This window comes from Chanos chanos, chromosome 6 (genome assembly GCF_902362185.1).
Source record: "Chanos chanos chromosome 6, fChaCha1.1, whole genome shotgun sequence".
NCBI lineage: Eukaryota > Metazoa > Chordata > Actinopteri > Gonorynchiformes > Chanidae > Chanos > Chanos chanos.
The window spans coordinates 7,314,844-7,335,251 of NC_044500.1; the positions used below are offsets into that span (position 1 = coordinate 7,314,844).

At 38.8% G+C, this 20,408-nt stretch overlaps 3 protein-coding genes across 3 annotated transcripts; all 3 read left to right on the forward strand.

The window, feature by feature from the left end:
- Positions 1-7,312: 7,312 nt before the first annotated feature.
- On the forward strand, positions 7,313-8,275 carry LOC115814941 (olfactory receptor 11A1-like). The gene has a single exon (XM_030777914.1). The coding sequence runs from the start codon at positions 7,313-7,315 to the stop codon at positions 8,273-8,275; it is 963 nt and encodes a 320-aa protein (XP_030633774.1).
- A 3,127-nt stretch (positions 8,276-11,402) lies between these two features.
- LOC115814942 (olfactory receptor 11A1-like) lies at positions 11,403-12,828 on the forward strand. Its single transcript, XM_030777915.1, has 2 exons — positions 11,403-12,334; positions 12,696-12,828. The coding sequence occupies exons 1-2, from the start codon at positions 11,403-11,405 to the stop codon at positions 12,826-12,828; spliced, it is 1,065 nt and encodes a 354-aa protein (XP_030633775.1).
- Positions 12,829-19,193: 6,365 nt separating this feature from the next.
- Positions 19,194-20,153, forward strand: LOC115814943 (olfactory receptor 6N1-like). The gene has a single exon (XM_030777916.1). It carries the CDS (start codon positions 19,194-19,196, stop codon positions 20,151-20,153), a length of 960 nt encoding a protein of 319 aa, XP_030633776.1.
- Positions 20,154-20,408: the final 255 nt, after the last annotated feature.

Genomic DNA, 20,408 nt, shown 5'->3' on the forward strand with positions numbered 1-20,408 from the left:
TATGATGCAGCTAGATTGTAGGTCTTTGAATCTTGTCTTAACTGTTCATGTTGGGTAATAACTGTATCTTTTACAAAAGATATGTAAAATTCCCAGATTATTTTATTTAATCATAAATGACCACCTCTCTGAGAATATTCCCAAAATATTCATGTATTTTGCTTATCTGGGGGTAAAAAAGTAGCATTTTGTTGAATAATATTGCCTACAAATTCATAACACTCTGCATGTTTGCACAGATTTTCATTGTTTTATGCTTCATTTAACATAATATTCCTATTATGTTTCATTCGACATTATACTCCTATTAATATTTCTTTGTTTTGTTTTGTCTTGTGTGTGTGTGTGTGATAAATATACAGTCCCTGCCCCATGCGATAATTAAAAACAAATATGTTAAAAATATCATATTTATTTCATATTTATTCGCATACTGAGTTTTAATAGAATTGGACAATTGGACAGTTAACTCATGTTCTAGTGTAGAAGAGAATCTGTTTGATTTTACTTAATTTCTTTCGGTGTCAGTGAAGTGAAGTCAATTGATGTCATCACAGAAATCAGCTTGGTAGGATTATTAAGTTTTGATCAACCAAGAGTGTTGCTCTATTAACTAGATATCTACAATACTTGGTAAATGCTATGATGTTTGGTAAATGCTAATACTTGGTAAATGCTAAAACCATGGGCTGCATACGTCCTGCCCCCACATTCTGGTTGGCCCCCGAAGCAATGTATGTGATATACTGTATCTGGCCCTCTGGCTTATTTAGTTTGACTTTCCTCTCTAAGGTGCATTTTGCTTGAAATTCCACATTTTTTTCCTCTGCTGGCTACCGTATTTAGACAACCATTTAGTCACCACAGCAACTGTTAGTGCTGCACAGGCTCCTGTCACGGTCTTGTGCCTCAAGAATATTGCCACAGCAGTAGCGGCACGTGGGGATTTAAATAGAGGAAGCCCAACAATACTTGCCATGGTAATGACATGCACCGATTAGTAGTGTGGTGTAAATTTTAGGCTACAGTGATACATTTCACAGTGAGTGTCGTGCCAGCAATTAACCACATAGTCTTAGCATAATGTTATTTTTTTTTTTTTTTTGCACCATGACAAGCCTACTTTCTCTTTAGTATGAAGTTGTTGCTCCGCTCAAACGGCAACTTAACAAATTGTTTTGCCACAAAAAATTCAGGTCAACATCCATGTCTTACTATTACGATGATCTTTGACTAACTACTCACTCTCTGGTTAAAATTCAGCTTATTAGCTGCTCATGTCAGACCGTCATGATTTTTTTCTGATTTGATTGGTGTTAAGACAGCGGCAGGTTGCATTTCCTCGCCCACCCGCTGACAATTTACTGTATGTTGTCATGGAAGCCAAACATTCGTGGGCCTCCTTTACATACCCACTGGACTTTTCTTTTCTCTTTCACAGTCTAGTCAGAGCGGTACAACACTCAATGGTGATTGGCTAAAAAATGTGAGAGGAGGCCAAGTGGGCATGAACCAAGCCTGGCTTCCCCTTGTTGGCATGAAATGTACATTCAAGCCTACTGTAAAGCGAGAAACGTACAGTGATATGACACTGAAAAGCCTACCTGTCATCACAGTCACCCTAAAAATAGGAACATAATCGCATGAAAATTTTCATTAAAAATGCCACTGATATACGTAATGTTTCTGAATCTCTCCGTTTTCCCTTTCCACATTGCAACATGAACCTGGTGTTTTCAGATTTATGCACCTCAGAGAGCTTTTTCGATCGCTTTTGGTTTTGCTGTAGATGGAAGGGCTAAACGGGGAAATAATTATGCGTTTTCAGATTTATCCGGCTTAGTGTGGACATAGCCTAAGTATTACGCTGCTTACACTAAAATGGTTGAATAAAATGATGATAATGGGTGGAATGCTTAAGAATTATTTTGATTTTTTTTTTAATTACCCCCCCTATTGTGTTTTATATACAACTTTGACAATGTGCCATGGCAACATAAAAATAAACTCACCTGACAATGGTATATAAACAGACTGAATTATATCATTGGATGTAATGGGTTAATATTCAACTAAGGTAGACCTGTTGTTGTCCACAGTACTATTTAATGTTACTGACATACTCCGGCCCTCCCAAAGAGCCTGGCAGAGTGATCTGGCCCTCCGAACAAAAAGTATGGGGAACCCTAATTTAGAGGAAGTATGAGGTGAGACCCATAAGACCCTCTACTTTGCCTTTCTTCCAAGGCAAATCAAACTTACTTACTTACTTAACACTCTTCATTCCCTGTGGAACATAAGGCTGCGACTATCTGTCTCCATCTAGTCCTATCCTGTGCAGCACAAGTTAAGTTAGCCGTTTTCAGGTCTAAAGTCACAGTTTTTTGCCAGGTTGTTTTTGGCCTCCCTGGCTTCCTCTTTCCAGGTGGGGTCCATCTCAGGGCTACTTTAGGAATGCAGTCCTGGTCCATTCTAAGGACATGTCCAAGCCATTGGAGCTGTCGGTGTTTAATTTCCAACACCACATGGTCTGCATTGGATATCTTTTGTGGCCAGAAGCTGCGACATATCTTCCGAGGGCATTGATTGTGGAATGCATTGATCTTTTTCATGTCACTCTCAACCACTTGCCAGCATTCTGACCCATACAGCAAAACTGATTTGACATTACTGTTGTACAGTCGGATCTTGGTTTTTAGGTTGTACTGCTTTGACTTCCAGATGGTTTGGAGCCTTGCAAATGCACTGCAAGCTTTCCTCAGCATTGTACTGATGTCTTTGCTGCATGCATTGTCTTTACTGAGGAGACTTCCGAAATATGTAAACTCCTCAACATATTTGACAGGGTTACCATCCACAGTGATTGGTGCATATGGTGTTGAGTTTATGCACATCGCTTGAGGTTTGAAGATATTAATATTCAAACCCATCTGTTTAGCAGATCTGTTAGTCCTGTCTGTTTTCTCTTGCAGGTGAGTGTGATTTGTGGAGAGAATAGCCAGGTCATCAGCATAATGAAGGTCTTTTAGCTAGGTAAAGAGAGTCCACTGGATGCCTCTGGGCTTGTCTGAAGTGGTTTTTCGCAGGGTCCAGTCAATAGCAATAAGGAAGAGTATCGGGGAGATGATACATCGCTGGCGTACACCAGATTCCACGGGGAACCAATCAGTAAGGTTGCCATTTGACTCAAATTGATTGTACAACATCTTCATCAATGTGGTCATCTTTGGGGGAACTCCATATGATTGCATGATCTTCCACAGGGTGTAAGCTGTCAAAAGCTTTCTGGAAGTCGATGAAGTTGATGAGTAATGGATTGTTCCACTCCAGGCATCGCTCCATGATGTTCCTTAGAGCAAAGATCTGGTCTCCTGGAGCCTGCCTGTTCCTGCCTCAGTTTGGTGTAAATGTTAATTCTGCCCAAGAAAACTGCAAAAGACCTTGGATGGTATGGACAGCAATGTGATATCTCGCCAATTTTGTAGATTGCCTTTCTTTGGAATTTTGGCAATCAGACCTTTGACCCAGTCCTCAGGAATGACATTTCTGTCCCAGAAGTTTCTGAACAGGTCTGTGAAAACCTTGACCGAGGTGTTGAGGTCAGCCTTCAGCATCTCACCATGAATGGAGTCAATGCCTGCAGCTTTTCCATTCTTTGTTGCTATAATGGCACTCTTGACTTCTGTTTCAGTTGGGGGGCTGGTCTTGATGTTGAGTATGTTATCTGCAGGTGTGGGGTTAGCATGATGTTCTGGTTCAGGGCAGTTGATGATTTCACAAAAGAACTGCGCCCATTTCGCTGCCTGTTCAGCCTCTGTTAAGAGAGTCTTACCATCCTTATCTTTTACAGGAGCAGACTGGTTGATGTTCTTGTTACAGAGTTGTTTGGTGAGTTTGTGTACAACACTCATTTTCCATCTAGCAGTGGCCTGTTCTGCTTTGCAGGCAAACATCTCAACAAATGCCCTTTTGTCATTCCTAGTACTCTTTTTGACCTCCTTATCCTTGGTCTTACAGGCTTCTGGGCTTGTTTCTGGAGCCTCAGTGACTTGGTGTTTGGCATCTTGGCCTTGAGTTGTTTTATTTGTTCTATTTTCTGCCAAGTGCCAGGTGTCAGCCACTCCTTGTTCTTTTTTTCTCTGTAGCCCAGGACCTTGGTGAGATGGTTTCCCATCTGGTGTGAATATCAGGGTCCTCATCAGCTGAATCAGCCAGAGCACCATCAGCCAGAGCACCACGAGACAGTTCGTTATAACTCCTCATACCAGTCATTCTTGTCCTCTTTCTCAGCCTTATTTGTTGGAGCATAGCATTGTATGATCGTCAGTTTACAATGTTTGGAACTGAAGCAAGCTCTTATTATTCTGTCACTTACAGGTTCCCATTCTACTAAGGTTTTTGCCTTTTCTTTGGAGACTATAAGAGCCGTGCAGTGTATGTGCTTGTTTTCATGCCCTGAGTGGAGGATAATGGATCCGTTGCTGGTTGTTTGGTGTCCAGAACCAGTCCATCGACATTCGCTAATTCCTAAAATATCCAGCCTATACCATTTCATCTCACTGATGACCTGGGCTAGTTTAGATGTCTTATACATGGTGCGGACATTCCATGTGCCTAGGCGGATCTTTGTTTTGGGCCCTAGTAGACTGTCCATCACAATCCTGACTTCCTGTTGAAGGCTTTCATCAGGAGTGGTCATATTGCCAATGCCAAGTGGTTGGCTCGAGTCTACTATGGGGCCCGCTGTTTTAGGAAATATTGCAGTTTCTGTAATATGATGCTATTTTACAGGGTGTTGTTAGCCCCACGGCAAACCTCCAACCTGGAGGGCCAGGTGCTGCTTTTCGTCTAGCCCCTACTGTCAAACCTGCCCAGCTTGGTTGGACCTGCTGGGGATATGACCCCCACCGGTATAGCCTTCAGAGTCATCGAGGCACCCAAGCCTCCCCACCACGGCAAGCTAACAACACAAGGGGAAGAAGGCAAATCAAAAAGTAATGTATATACTGAGAACACTGGTAGCTTGGCTTTCAAAGCTAACACAATTTGGATATTTTACATAGTTAGGTTACTTCATAGCAGCACGCCTACGTGTGTCTGACAGTTTGCCAATCAGTTAGCCACATACCATTTTCTTCCATAGCATCTAATAGTGGACTCACATGCAGACTTAAAAAAAATCGTATTACTTAGCTATGTCTGTGAGTTAGTTACTGCCAACTTTTAGCTTTGGAATTCATACCCATTATGACTGAAACTAACATGCAGTTTTTGGAATAGCAGATCTAGTGGCCTTCTCTTACAACCAGGTGGTCACAACAATACGCCCTGAACAACTGTGCATTAAATTGTTTTTTTTTAATCGGTTCTTCTGAGCGGAATCGGTATTTCCACATTTCCTGTTTTGCATTCCACCTTAAAATAATCGTTCCTGAATCGGTTTGAACCAAATGACATACCAGTTAATGATGCTCCATGCAGGGCTGTATGACATGACAATGTATCTTTCACACGGTATAAAAATATCTATTGATAGATATTTTACTCTATAGTCTCTATTTCTAATGTTCTGATGCCTAGGACAGAGCAGTATCTTCACATAACGCTGCCAGTTTTCAGCATAAGAAGTCTCCCACTTAGTTCATCCATTAGCTTTTGTCTTTCGCTCTGGGCAACATTTGACACCTTCTTGCATATGTTATGTATGTTGTCTGAAGTGATTGTAAAACCATTTCCAATGGCTTGTTCTAATGGGTCAATTGTCCATCTGAAGCCAGAGTCCTCCATTAAAATTGTCTGCCATTAACTGTCACAAGCTCCAAACAAGCATCTATTAACATGTTAAGTGTGATGGGCACTTGGATGACTTTGGGCTTTTTAACAGCAACCGTGTCCAAAGTCGCTTGGGCTGTATCAGTTGGTCTCTTTTGGGTGACATGGGTTGCTGTGTCATTGAAGATGTTTGACTGCAGTCATTGAATCTGCCTCTGTAGATTGCCTCCGTGGTTTCCAGCAATTTTAGCTCCGCATCCCTCAGTTTTGCATATGGACTTATTGGTTGGAGAGTCCAAAGAAAGATTTTTTCACACTGGGTTTTCTCGGTGCCGTCCCCTCTAAACACAAAGGTTTAAATGTCAAAAATGAGAAACTATGTCATCACTTGTTAGCGCTGCAGTTAACAAGCTTGCTCAAAGGTAATGCGGGGCACATTATGTTTAGCCTAACTGGAACTAGCTAGCTATTCCAACATTAGTTCTCTTTACATGGTAGCCTATATATCAAACACTGATGAAGCTGATGTCTAAGGCCAACATTTTATAAGATGCACAGCATAATATTTATTTCCCCTGGTTGCAAATAGGGAGACCAGACCACATTTCACTTTCACGCTATATCACTGACTGCCGCTGGTAAATTTATGCCCACTATTCAAAGATGTGAGTGACGTTCAGAGGAAGACAGGAAGTAAACTCTGCACCAAAGTTATTGCAAGCTGTAAATATTTTGTTTTAATAAATAAAAGAACGAGAAACTAACGTAATTGACCGGTTATCATTATTTCGAATAAATGTTTCTGTTTCAGAACATCAAAAAATATCAAGTTTCTGGTTTCCTTTTTGTTCCTAGCGAAATATCAAATTGTTTCTGGTTTTCGTTTTCATTCCTTGAACCAGTTCAAAGCCTTGATGGAAATTATGACTCTTTGTATTTTGTCATGCAGTTCCTTGTGACTGTAACCAAGCATCACCCAAACTTTGTGGTCTATCTCAGTCTTCTCCCAGGATACCTGTACTCAGCTACATGCCACCTTTTCTACTATTGGTGGAGATAACCAGCCTGTTCTTCCTTTCAGAAAGTATATAAGTTCTAAAGTCTGAGCACAGACTGACATCATGAAGCAGCTTAATTATTTTCAATAGAAGTCACTAGTGTTAATTTTATCAGAGTTAGATGTCTTGTGATGGATATTTGTGCCACTTTAATATTACAGGATGCGATATATATGAGATTAATGTAATGCAGTGAATTAAGTGAATTAAGCTTTTAAATTAGGCTCTCAAAACACTGAGTGTGTTGCTGACTCCGCTAATTGAGTGTTGTGTTACCACTGAAATGTTACTCAAAAATGTGTTGATACATACTTAGGTTGTAAGCTCATTACAGATGCAACTCAACTCCCTTTAAACTTGTTATAATCTTAGTTTGTCACAATTCACTTGTATTTATTGCAGGTGCTCATTGTTTGTTTTAATGAGATGTGTTGAATTTGTCATTTATTTTTTTGTGGCAATATCAAGATAAATCTAATACAATGAGCAGAGAGGAAAATTCAACTAAGGTTTCATCATTTGTACTTGTGATATATGATGATGTAGGTGAAATGAGATATGTTTATTTCACCATTTTCATTTTGATATATATTGCAATAATATTTTCAAATGCATCTCTTATTGGAATCATATGTTTAAGGAGAACTCTGCATGAGCCTATGTATCTGTTTCTGTGCAATTTATCAGTTAATGATTTGTATGGTAGTACTGCTTTGTTCCCATCTATGTTAATTCATCTACTGTCAGACTACCATACAATTCCTTATGCTTCTTGTTTTATTCAGATTTTTTGTCTGTACACATATTGTGCAACTGAGCTTTCTACTTTAGCTGTTATTTCTTATGACAGGTATATGTCTATATGCTATCCTTTACAATACCTAAGATTAATAACACCTTGTAAAGTGTATATTTTAATTTTCCTGACATGGTTGTTTTCTTTCGCCATAGTCCTCACTACTATCTCCTTAAGTTTTAGTTTACAACTTTGTGGAAATATGATAGACAGAGTTTATTGTGACAACTTCCTAGTGGTCAGACAAGCCTGCTCAGATACAACGGTAAATAATATATACGGACTGTTCATCACAGTTGTGGTTATAGGTGTAACATTCAGCCCCATTTTGTACTCCTATATCAGAATTCTCAATATTTGCCTGAGGTCCAGCAAGGAACAAAAACAGAAAGCTCTGAACACTTGTATCCCACACATTGCTTCACTGCTCAACTTTTCAGTGGGTGTTCTGTTTGTGGTCATCCAGGGCAGATATGATTTGCGTCACTTACCTGTTGTTATTCGCATAGTCATCTCAGTGTATTTCCCAGCATGTACACCTCTTTTTAATCCTGTTATGTATGGTGTGAGGATGACCAAAATCAGAGAGGAATTTAAAAATGTCTTCAACTCTAAGAGGTATCCCATTTCATTATTTTGGTGCAAGTAATTATTTCCTCATATACTTTCATACACAGTACATTTCCCTGAGTAAAATTTACTGAAATTGAAGAAAGTTTTGTTCTAATGCCAGATAACATTTGGTCCCTCTCTGAAAAGAGTTAAAGTTACTCCTTTGATGGAGCTGTTTTTCCAGTGTCAATCATCCTAAATTGAGTGTTAATATTTTACTCTTTTCTGTGATATTTGACTCTATTTATTATTTCTTGAAATCAACTGTCATACTATTTTACTCAGAGCTAAAAGAATCTGACTCTGCTACTTTTTAACTCTGTTCAGAAGAACTGCAAATTTACTCTGTCACAATTTACTTCCCCTCCAGAGTTGTTTATCATCAATTAAGAGTGAACTAGAAAGAAGGACTAACTGTTCCCAGAGCTATTCATATTTTAGCCACTAAAACCCCTAAAATTATAATTGACAAAACTGGCATTTCAGTCTGAAAATAAAATGATCTGACACACTGTATACCCATGACTCACAATTCTATTTCTCAGGCATTTGTTTAAACATGACACTTCATTCATTCGTGATGGAAAAAAAAAAAAAAAAAATGAAAACAATAATGCTGAAATAATAATAAAATGATAATGCACACTTCATTCAGTTGTGATGATGAAAATAAATAAATAAATAGATAAATAAATAAATACAATGGAAAAAAAATACTATAATGCCAAATATAAGAATGATGGAGTAGAGGACAAAGACGATCTAGGAGAGGAAGAAGAAGATGATGAGGAGGAAGAAGATGAGGATGGAGAAGATGAATTACATGAAAGAGTATGGCACAATAAACAAATCTGAATAACAAGTATAGGACACCAGAATGTCAAACAACTTGTAGTGCAAAATATCCTTAATCTCAAAAACAGAAGGTGCCTACTTACGCTTCACTCTGACAGTGCTATTGGTTTGCATCCTGAAGGAACCAAAAAGACAAAGTTAAACATATTAAGGCGAATACTCACAGCCAGATGAAGAAAAGAACATTCATTAAGCCATGATGAATGAAAGTTTTATGGGGCCTTCAGATACAACGCATAGGTATTAGCTTGCAAGGTGACTTTAATTCTTGAGGGCAGCTTATAATGTGATCCCTAAATTCTAGGTTAAAATTATGTGCTTGCCTCCACAGGGAAGCTAGGATAACGTTAAATTAGCTAAGATAGGGCAAGTGTGTCAGTCCACCACGGCATCTAACAAGTGATTAACATTATAAATGTTTAAACATTATAAACATTAGAAGTGCTTAAAAAAGAAAGCTCGAATTTTGAAAAAGCTAGTTTTGAAAATGCCAAGATTAGCATTTTCAAAATTCAGACCAGGACAAACTAGTTATGCATCACTGGTTAACATTAGCTAAGTACACGTGCGACTCTGGCAAGTGACTCTATTCAGAAACAACTAACTTTGCACACAGGACTTTTCCATGATAGTAACAGGGCAGTGAATGTCAGTTACTAGCTAGCTAAAGTTAGCTATTTAACATGTGCTAGTCTGGTTTACGTATGTTATGTATGTTGGCTGAAGCGATTGTAAAACTATTTCCAATGGCTTGTTGAAATGGGTCAGTTATCCTTCTGAAGCCAGAGTCCTCCATTAAAATGGTCTGCCATTAACTGTCACAAGCTCCAAACAAGCATCTATTAACATGCCAAGTGTGATGGGCACTTGGATGACTTTGGGCTTTTTAACAACAACCGTGTCCAAAGTCGTTTGGGCTGTATCAGTTGGTCTCTTCTGGATGACATGGGTTGCTGTGTCATTGAAGATGTTTGACTGCAGTCATTGAATCTGCCTCTGTAGATTGCCTCCGTGGTTTCCAGCAATTTTAGCTCCGCATCCCTCAGTTTTGCATATGGACTTATCGGCTGGAGGATCCAAAGAAAGATGCTTCCACACTGGGTTTTCCTCGGTGCCGTCCCATCTAAACACAAAGGTTTAAATGTCAGAAATGAGAAACTGTGTCATCACTTTTTAACGCTGCAGTTAACAAGCTTGCTCAAAGGTAATGCGGGGCAAATTATGTTTAGCCTAACTGGAACTAGCTAGCTATTCCAACATTAATTCTCTTTACGTGGTGGCCTATTTATCAAACACTGATGAAGCTGATGTCTAAGGCCAACATTTTATAAGGTGCACAGCATAATATTTATTTCCCCTGGTTGCAAATAGGGAGACCAGACCACATTTCACTTTCACGCTATATCACCGACTGCCGCTGGTAAATTTATGCCCACTATTCAAAGATGTGAGTGACGTTCAGAGGAAGACAGGAAGTAAACTCTGCACCAAAGTTATTGCAAGCTGTAAATATTTTGTTTTAATAAATAAAAAAACGAGAAAATAACGTTATTGACCGGTTATCATTATTTCGAATAAATGTTTCTGTTCCAGAACATCAAAAAATATCAAGTTTCTGGTTTCCTTTTTGTTCCTAGCGAAATATCAAATTGTTTCTGGTGTTCGTTTTCATTCCTTGAACCAGTTCAAAGCCTTGATGGAAATTATGACTCTTTGTATTTTGTCATGCAGTTCCTTGTGACGGTAACCAAGCACCACTCAAACTTTGTGGTCTATCTCAGTCTTCTCCCAGGATACCTGTACTCAGCTACATGCCACCTTTTCCACTATTGGTAGAGATAACCAGCCTGTTCTTCCTTTCAGAAAGTATATAAGTTCTAAAGTCTGAGCACAGACTGAAATCATGAAGCAGCTTAATTATTTTCCATAGAAGTCACTCGTGTTAATATTTTCAGAGTTAGATGTCTTGTGATGGATATTTGTGCCACTTTAATATTACAGGATGCGATATATGTGATTAATGTAATGCAGTGAATTAAGTGAATTAAGCTTTTAAATTAGGCTCTCAAAACACTGAGTGTGTTGCTGACTCAGCTAATCGAGTGTTGTGTTACCACTGAAATGTAACTCAAAAATGTGTTGATACATACTTAGGTTGTAAGCTCATTACAGATCCCTTTAAACTTGTTATAATCTTAGTTTGTCACAGTTCACTTGTATTTATTGCAGGTGCTCATTGTTTGTTTTAATGAGATGTGTTGAATTTGTCATTTATCTTTTTGTGGCAATCTCAAGATAAATCCAACACAATGCACAGAGAGGAAAATTCAACTAAGTTTCCATCATTTGTACTAGTGATATATGATGATGTAGGTGAAATGAGATATGTTTATTTCACCATTTTCATTTTGATATATATTGCAATAATATTTTCAAATGCATCTCTTATTGGAATCATATGTTTAAGGAGAACTCTGCATGAGCCTATGTATCTTTTTCTGTGCAGTTTATCAGTTAATGATTTATATGGTAGTACTGCTTTGTTCCCATCTATGTTAAATCATCTACTGTCAGACTACCATACAATTTCTTATGCTTCTTGTTTTATTCAGATTTTTTGTCTGTATACATGTTGTGCAACTGAGCTTTGTAATTTAGCAGTTATTTCTTATGACAGGTATATGTCTATATGCTATCCTTTACAGTACTTAAGATTAATAACACCTTGTAAAGTGTATATTTTAATTTTACTGACATGGTTGTATTCTTTTACCATAGTCCTCACTACTATCTCCTTAAGTTTTAGTTTACAACTTTGTGGAAATGTGATAGACAGAGTTTATTGTGACAACTTCCTAGTGGTCAGACAAGCCTGCTCAGATACAACAGTAAATAATATATATGGACTGTTTATCACAGTTGTGGTTATAGGTGTAACATTCAGCCCCATTTTGTACTCCTATATCAGAATTCTCAATATTTGCCTGAGGTCCAGCAAGGAACAAAAACAGAAAGCTCTGAACACTTGTATCCCACACATTGCTTCACTGCTCAACTTTTCAGTGGGTATTCTGTTTGTGGTCATCCAGGGTAGATATGATTTGCGTCACTTACCTGTTGTTATTCGCATAGTCATCTCAGTGTATTTCCCAGCATGTACACCTCTTTTTAATCCTGTTATGTATGGTGTGAGGATGACCAAAATCAGAGAGGAATTTAAAAAAGTCTTCAACTCTAAGAGGTATCCCATTTTATTATTTTGGTGCAAGTAATTATTTCCTCGTATACTTTCATACACAGTACATTTCCCTGAGTAAAATTTACTGAAATTGAAGAAAGTTTTATTCTAATGCCAGATAACATTTGGTCCCTCTCTGAAAAGAGTAAAAGTTACTCCTCTGATGGAGCTGTTTTTCCAGTGTCAATCATCCTCAATTTAGTCTTAATGTTTTATTCTTTTCTGTGATATTTGACTCTATTTAGTGTTTCTTGAAATCAACTCTCATACTATTTTACTCAGTTCAGAGCTAAAAGAAATTGGCCGTCATTTACAAAACGAACATATGACAGAAAACTGGGTGTACGGTCATTTCCATGCAAAGCTCAGCATTTATCAATATGGACGTGAGCGGTGGCCACGATCAAATCTCACGGCAGGCCTCAGCTCACGTATGCAAGTTTCTGAGTCGTGGATTTGCGGTGCAGCATAGTGGCGAGTTGGAGAATTGTTATTAGACCATAAATTCTGACTGGCATGTAAGCATATGCAGTCACATATTCATCACTGAAAAATATGTAGCCCATGGCAAAATGTTTTATTCTATAAAGGCCTGTATCGACCAGTATGTTTCATATATCCTATCATAAATAGCTATTTTCAAATTGTTTGCAGTTAACAGGGTTAACAGTATTTTGAACTTACATTTCATTTAGATTCCATTTTCTCGGGATGATGTGTTATTTTTCTTTGTTGTCTCGAGATCTTGTATTAATTATGTTGTTATCTCGAGACAACAAAGCTTCATTATTTCATGATGACATAAATAAGTGGAGATCTGGAGAAAACAAAGAAAAATAACACGTTATCATGAGAAAACGGAATCTTAAATTAAATGTAAGTTCGTGGCATCTTTGGGCTTCCATTGGTAGGCTAACCGATTTGCAATGTGATTGGTTCAACCGGACTTGCGATGTCAGAGTTTCTATTTCGAGGTTGGAGAACTTTATCTTCCTGGACGTATTACGTCCCTCCATGTCGTAAACTCTAGGGGCGAGGCCTCTCAACCGAGAATATTTAGGGGCGTGATATTTAAATGACAATCGTTTTCGGCCGGCACATTTATCAACGGCCGATTACTCTAGCACTGTAATTTACGAGATATGAACATTTCATGAATCACACGTGAACTCTGTCATAAGGTTATTTCTGTGCTCGGATCTGCACTGTTTTCTACGTTAGATTGATGAATGAGGGCCATTGACTCTGCTCCTTTTTAACTCTTTTCAGAGGAACTGCAAATTTACTCTGCCACAATTCACTTCCCCTCCAGAGTTGGGTATCATCAATTAAGAGTGAACTAGAAAGAATAACTAACTCTATTTAATTTCTCAGGCACCTGTTTAAACATGACACTTCATTCGTTTGTGATGAAAAAGTAAAAATAACGGACAAAAAACAAAACAAAAACACACTAAGAATAATGTAAGGAGTAGAAGGAGGCAAAAACGATCTCCGAGATGAAGAGGGATTACGTGATGGAGCTGTTTTCAGTCAATTAGTCTCAAATTAGTGTGAATATTTTACTCTTGTGATATGACTATTGTTTCTCAAAATCAGCGCTCATACTGTTTTACCCAGAGCTAAAAGAAAGTGACTCTGCTAGTTTTTAACTCTGTTCAGAAGAACTGCAATTTTACTCTGCCACAATTCACTTCCCACTCAGAGTTATCAATTAAGAGTAATCTAGAAAGAATAACTCTCCAGAGTTATTCCTCACAATTATACCATGTATATTTTACCCTCTAAAACTAAATGACAAACTTACATCTCAGTCTGAAAATAAAATGATTTGACACACCGTATACTCACGATTCAATTTTCTCAGGCATTTGTTTAAATATTACACTTCATTAATTTGAGACGCAAAATATCCTTAATCTCAAAAACAGAAGATGCCTCCTTATACTTCACTCTGACAACATTGTTGGTTTGCATCCACAGTGAAGCTAGGATAATGTTAAATCAGCTAAATGTAGGCTAATGTAGGTACAATTGCAATCCTAACACAGGGACACCAAAAGATGTAGGTGTGATTGATTTATAAATCAGTCTCAATTTATTAACCATTAATTTGGGTGTTCAATATTCTGTTAAACAACTAAGATTAATGGGATACGCTAGCTGTAACACTGTGCTACAGTCTTAGAAAGCATTGCAGCACTAATGTACTACAATTACACTACTAAATCCATAACACTCATGAACAACCAGGTTGATGAAGGTAATTGGGAGTGCTTTGATGGCAGTGGTTGGCATTCAGTGAATACTGTGGCAGAAACAGACAGGACAACAGTTTGTCAATGATACCATTTATTAACATAATCCATACTACTTGGCAAACTAATACTGATATGGTACAATCAATAATCAGCAGCAAATAGAATGATCAAAAGGGTAAACGGTAACAAAATGGTGATGAGTCAATGTACAGGTATTCAGTGTAGGACTGAATGAGTGTTAGACCAGAGATGAGTGAGTGTGTGTGTGTGAGTGTGTGAGAGAGAGAGAGCGCGCGTGCGTGTGTGTGGGCGTGTGCCCAGCTGCGCACTGAAGAGAGAGGGAGGCGCACAGGCAAGAGGTATGTGTGGTATGAGGATTTAGTGCTAGGCACCAACTAGAATGGGGAAGGGCAATGAGAAACACGTGTGTGCGACTGACCAAAGAATGTCTAACTTGAGAGCTAGTCTCAAGTAAGTAGGCCCTGAACTTAACAACTCTACCCAACCCTTGAGTCACGCTGCAATCCCAATGTTGGAGGTGTGCAATCAGAAAAAGGGAGTTGGAGAGAGAGAGAACGCATGCCAGATCTATCCTTCATAAGTTGTAACCAAAAGAAAATAAACAAACGGCTATAAACCGCATTGTACATGAAATACAGTGTGTACATTAAAATCATAAAGGAATTCAAACAACAACACTTCCTTCACGTTAACTGCATGTAATCTCAATACTAAAGTGTGCCCAGATGCCAGCCTTACTTGGAATAGCTCATCGCGTGGCGACCGAAGGTGCGTCTTTGGTGGCCTGATGAGCAGTGCGATTCGCAGGTCCAGGGAGAAGTTCCTTTCCTGGTCACTTGAAGATCTTCAGGGCTCCGTTACTTGTCCGATGATCTTTAAGGGTTCTTGATTAAGTTCGTCGACGTTTAAAGAAATAAAAAGGGATCCGGTCGCCTTTCCTTCCGTCGAATACTGTGTGCATTACAGTGTAACTAGCCGGTAGAATTTAAAGTTGCAACTGCGCGAGAGAAAGTAAATTAAACTTTGGTTGTACAAATATCTCGCTTCGTTGTTACTTTGTCCTTTTCTTCGGTAGAGAAAGAGAGACACCCGCTGCTAGCGAGCTGCTGCTAGAGCGAGCCGCTGCTAGAGAGTTGCAGAATTGAAGAGCTGGAAAGAGGAGAGAGTTTGGAATTTTCCGCGGTTTTATGGCGAAAATTGCGTCATCACTGTATATGGTATCTGGCTCCATTGCTGTATCCAATACCGTTACAGTGAAATCTGAGAAAATGGGTACAGATTACCCATGCGGTCAAGCAGGGAATTATGGGTAATATGTTCTACGGGCCTGACGACCCCTACACTAACATAGGCTTTCCAGCTGCCACAGCGCTGCACTGTATACCGGGATCTGACTGATTCTGACCCAAATACTCAAACAAACAATGAGGGACAAATGCAAATCAATCAATGTTCAAAACAACCTACAAAACTCAAGAAAATGGTCACAACCAAACAAAGTCAACGACAAACTCAATGAACAGTAACAAAATAATTGGAGAGAGAGCCACAAGGCACTCTTGACAGTGACAAACACAAACCGAACAGCAAAGACAAGCCAATGCAATACCGAAACAAAGAAAAGAAAAGAAAACAGAATAAGACAATAAAACCAACCAAATGTAGAGATGTTGAGACATGGAGATGTGGAGACAAAAACAGCAGCAGCACCACCAAAGAGGGAAGGCCGGGAACTTGACAAAGGCTACCCACCGTCGTGTGCAGCCGAGCCTATAAATGCCGGGGTACGGAGACGCAGCCTTGCAAACAGTGAGAAAACGAGAGCCACAGATACCGGCCCAACCACTATTAACAACAAACCAGAGACCAAGAAAGAGGACTATATTATCTAAAAGCAAAATGGCAGCCGAATAAAGTTTGACAATACGAAAGAAGCCAGCCTACCTTAAAACAAAAGCAAAACTGCCTTAAGCAAGGCTCAAAACAGACCAATTCTACTCCATATCTGCAACAAAGGGACGAGCCACTATGCTCGGAATTGTTGGGAAGACAGGTTGTGGGGAAACACAGCAACTCGACCATGCTGGCCAAACTGTGCACCATGCCACCACAACAGACACCAGGAAGAAGTGGGGGATGATAGAAAATGTACATCCAGATAGCTGTCCCCTGCCTAGATTTAACGTTGAAAGGGGGCTGCCGAGTAATTAAGGTGCCCATTAATTAACAAATCCAGCTGGAGACAATTAAGTGAGCAGGCAGAGAGGGGGGAAACCTAATCTGCTACATTAGTAACATATTGGAAATAGATACAAAGTGGCTGGGGTTCAGTAATGTGATTCCCCCATTAACATTCAATAGTATTCAGGTGTTGGAGCCATCTGAATGGACCTTGGCCAAGGCAAGATACTGTAGTTTCTTTTTGTTAGTACTCTAGTTTCTCACCGTTCCTAAATAAGGCGAGGTCAGTCTGTGGTTTAGTGAGTGGGCAGAGATGGCAAATGTATGTCTGTATGGTGTTTTGATGCAGCAACTATAAGTTTTTCATTGTGTCACATATAAATGTGATTCTGGAATCTAACTTTTCACTTTATTTTGATGAGTCAGACATCTTCTGGAAGTGTCTCTTTAGAATATGAAAAGTCATGAAAATTCAATAAAAAAAGAACTGGGAAAAGAAAGGAAGAAGAATCAGGATCGGGAATTGAACAGCCACTGAGTTTTTCTCATGTTCAACACGATGAGAAGATAGACTGCTGCAGTGGCATTTGAAAGTGGCTGATGATGTAATTGGACAGAATACATATAATTATGCATAATATGCGTTTTATGGACACATATAGAGCATACATAGAATTAACAAAGGTGAAACAGGACAAATTGTTGCGTGATTATAAAGATAGAATTGCAATGTATTATCATTATCTCAATCCTTGAATCCTTGAATATGAAAAGAATTTTCATTTGTTATTCAGGTGCAAAGCACCTTAATTTGGCATTAAGCTTACTCTGAATTAAGGTATATTTGCTGATAAAAAAAGAAAGAAAAAAGCATACATCTAAAGCATCAGACCCGCCATGTTGGATGCCCAGTCATGTTTTTGGGTTTAGCCAATAGCATCAAAAGCTGGGGAATACATGATGCCTACTCTTGCTCTTGATGTCAGACAAGTGCGAGGGAGATGTTTATCCAGACTTTGCACAATGAAATATCAACTGCACAGCCAGGATAGCTGGCTAATAAATAAAACATTAAGCTGCAAGGAGAACACAATAATGCAAAACATAACAACACATTCACCTCCTTTTCCAAGTGTTCAGCTTTGAAGTGGGAGTGGACACCATGTATTTCCCTTCTTTGTGTTTTGATAGTCGAAACTGTTCTCTCTATCCTCTGCTTCAATTTTTAACAGTCTGTAAATGCATCTGGGTGGCACGGTGGTGCAGCCTCACAACAAGAAGGCCTCGGGTTTGATTCCCGGCCGGGCAGCCAGGGTCCTTTCTGTGTGGAGTTTGCATGTTCTCCCCATGTCTGTGTGGGTTTCCTCCTGGAGCTCCAGCTTCCTCACACAGTCCAAAGACATGCAGGTTAGGCGAATTGGAGACACAAAATTGCCCCTAGGTATGACTGTGTGTTTGTATGTGGGTCTGCCCTGTAATGGACTGGCGACCTGTCCAGGGTGTTTCCCTGCCTTTCGCCCTATGAGCGCTGGGATAGGCTCCCCCCCACGACCCTAATCAGGATAAGCGGCTTCGATAATGAGTGAGTGAGTGTAAACGCATCCAGTAATCTCTACACTGCCCCCTAGCAGCTGGAACACAGGTATCATGTTTCCAGTACAAATGTAGCATTTTTGATATTTTTGTTCATGTTATTGTGTTGTCACTCTCTTAATACATCACATTTTGTATTTTGTTTTCCCTTTTGGTTTCTGTTTTCTCAGTTCAAGACTCAAGATTCAAAATATTATTGCCATACAACTTAGGCAATAGGGATTTGCCTCAGTGTGCTCACGACAGGACAGCAATCACAGCATTTTCATCTAACTCCAGTTGTCTTTTTTAGTTTTTGTTTTCATATTTCTGCTTTGTCATTTTGTCTAACTTTAATGACCAGAGTTAAAATTATAATTACGTTTGTAGAACTACTTGAAAGCAGTGTACAGTTGAGCTGTGTCCATGTTAGTAGCACCCAGAAGTGAGATTTAATGTTTAAATTAAGTTGAGAAAGACTTCGCAGTCCTTTGTTTACATCAATGCAAACATAACCTTCAGTAATTAGCGCCAGGGGGAGCCCTTAAACAGTCACTGAAATCCCTGTAAATGTCAATCAAAGAAAGTGTATAAAAGTTTGATACCGCACAGCAACTGAAGACAATTAGGGTCAGGTCAGCCATCGCGACTTCACTGACTTATGATGTGATTATGTGTAGTAACAATCTCAGTTTCATATTGATTCAGTGTGATTTTCATTTGTTTGTTCATTTCATTTGGCCATTTACTTCATCAGCATCAATGTCACTGGTTTACTTAACATCTAAGAATTACTTATATGTGTGCTAGTTTCAGGCACAAGGAATATGTCCAGTTCAAATATTACAATATTTCTCACTGCATATGGACCACCAGGACCACTGAATTATGGAGTTTTCTTTGTTATTCTTGTGCTTTACCTTGCCACAGTATTTTCAAACTTAACTTTAATGCTGGTCATCTTGTTTGATCCAAGTCTCCATAAGCCGATGTACATATTTCTGTTCAACCTGGCAATTGATGGACTGATTGGGAGTTCTGCCGTTTGTCCTAAAATTATGCAACATCTTCTTGAGGATATGAAAACCATCTCCCTTACAAACTGCATACTACAGCTTTTTTTTGTACATGTATATGGAACTTGTGCATATGCCATACTAACAGTTATGGCATATGACAGATATGTTTGCATTTGTAAGCCATTACAGTATCATATTATCATGACTCCAACTAAAGTCCGGCTTCTCCTTGGCTTAATGTACATTTTCATTTTGTGTTCTTTAGCTGTGCAGGGTTATCTCAACTCAAGGCTGTCAATATGCAAATTTACAATTAATAAGCTTTTCTGTGTGAGTTTGGCTGTTGCCAATCTAGCTTGTGTGAAAACTGCTCTTGACAACCTGTATGACTTATGGCTGCTTTTGGTTTTTTCTGTTCTCCCTCCATTCTTAGTGGTACTGTCATACATCAAAATTTTAATTGTAAGCATCAAAGCATCAGAGAGTGCTCAGAAGAAAGCACTAAACACATGTGTTCCTCATTTGATAACTTTTATCAATTTCTCCTCTGCAATCCTTTCTTCTGTTGTATACAGTAGTTTCAATTACTCATTCTCTAATGAGGTAAGCATATTTATGTCGATACATTTCATTCTGATTCCCCCTCTTCTAAATCCACTCATATATGGCATAAGAACTCAGGAGATTAAAAGAAGTATTGCCAAAATCCTGAAAAGAAAGGTTTTTGCACTGGATTTTATGAGAGGCACCCAAATAATTCACAAATGATTCCATCTCCAGTTTTTCACAAAGAAGGGTGTAGAGCAAGTTAAAAGGTGGCCTGAACTGTCCTGACTCTGTATCAGATGTATGCTGTTATATAGGTTAAACGTATAACACAACATAACATAATATAACCTAACATAGCAGCTTCCTAACAGCTTCATAAATTGCACACGACATTTTTGAGTACAGTAATAAAATATTTAACACTTCCACTACTTGTGACATTACTTTGGAATTGTATGTAATATATGTATGCAT

Excerpts from the sequence above, each read along its gene's own strand:
- LOC115814943 (XM_030777916.1), top strand. The coding sequence starts at position 19,194 with ATGTCCAGTTCAAATATTACAATATTTCTCACTGCATATGGACCACCA.
- LOC115814942 (XM_030777915.1), top strand. The coding sequence starts at position 11,403 with ATGCACAGAGAGGAAAATTCAACTAAGTTTCCATCATTTGTACTAGTG. Across the intron at positions 12,335-12,695 it reads AAAGTCTTCAACTCTAAGAG|CTCAGCATTTATCAATATGG; the intron begins GTATCCCATTTT and ends TTCCATGCAAAG.
- LOC115814941 (XM_030777914.1), top strand. The coding sequence starts at position 7,313 with ATGAGCAGAGAGGAAAATTCAACTAAGGTTTCATCATTTGTACTTGTG.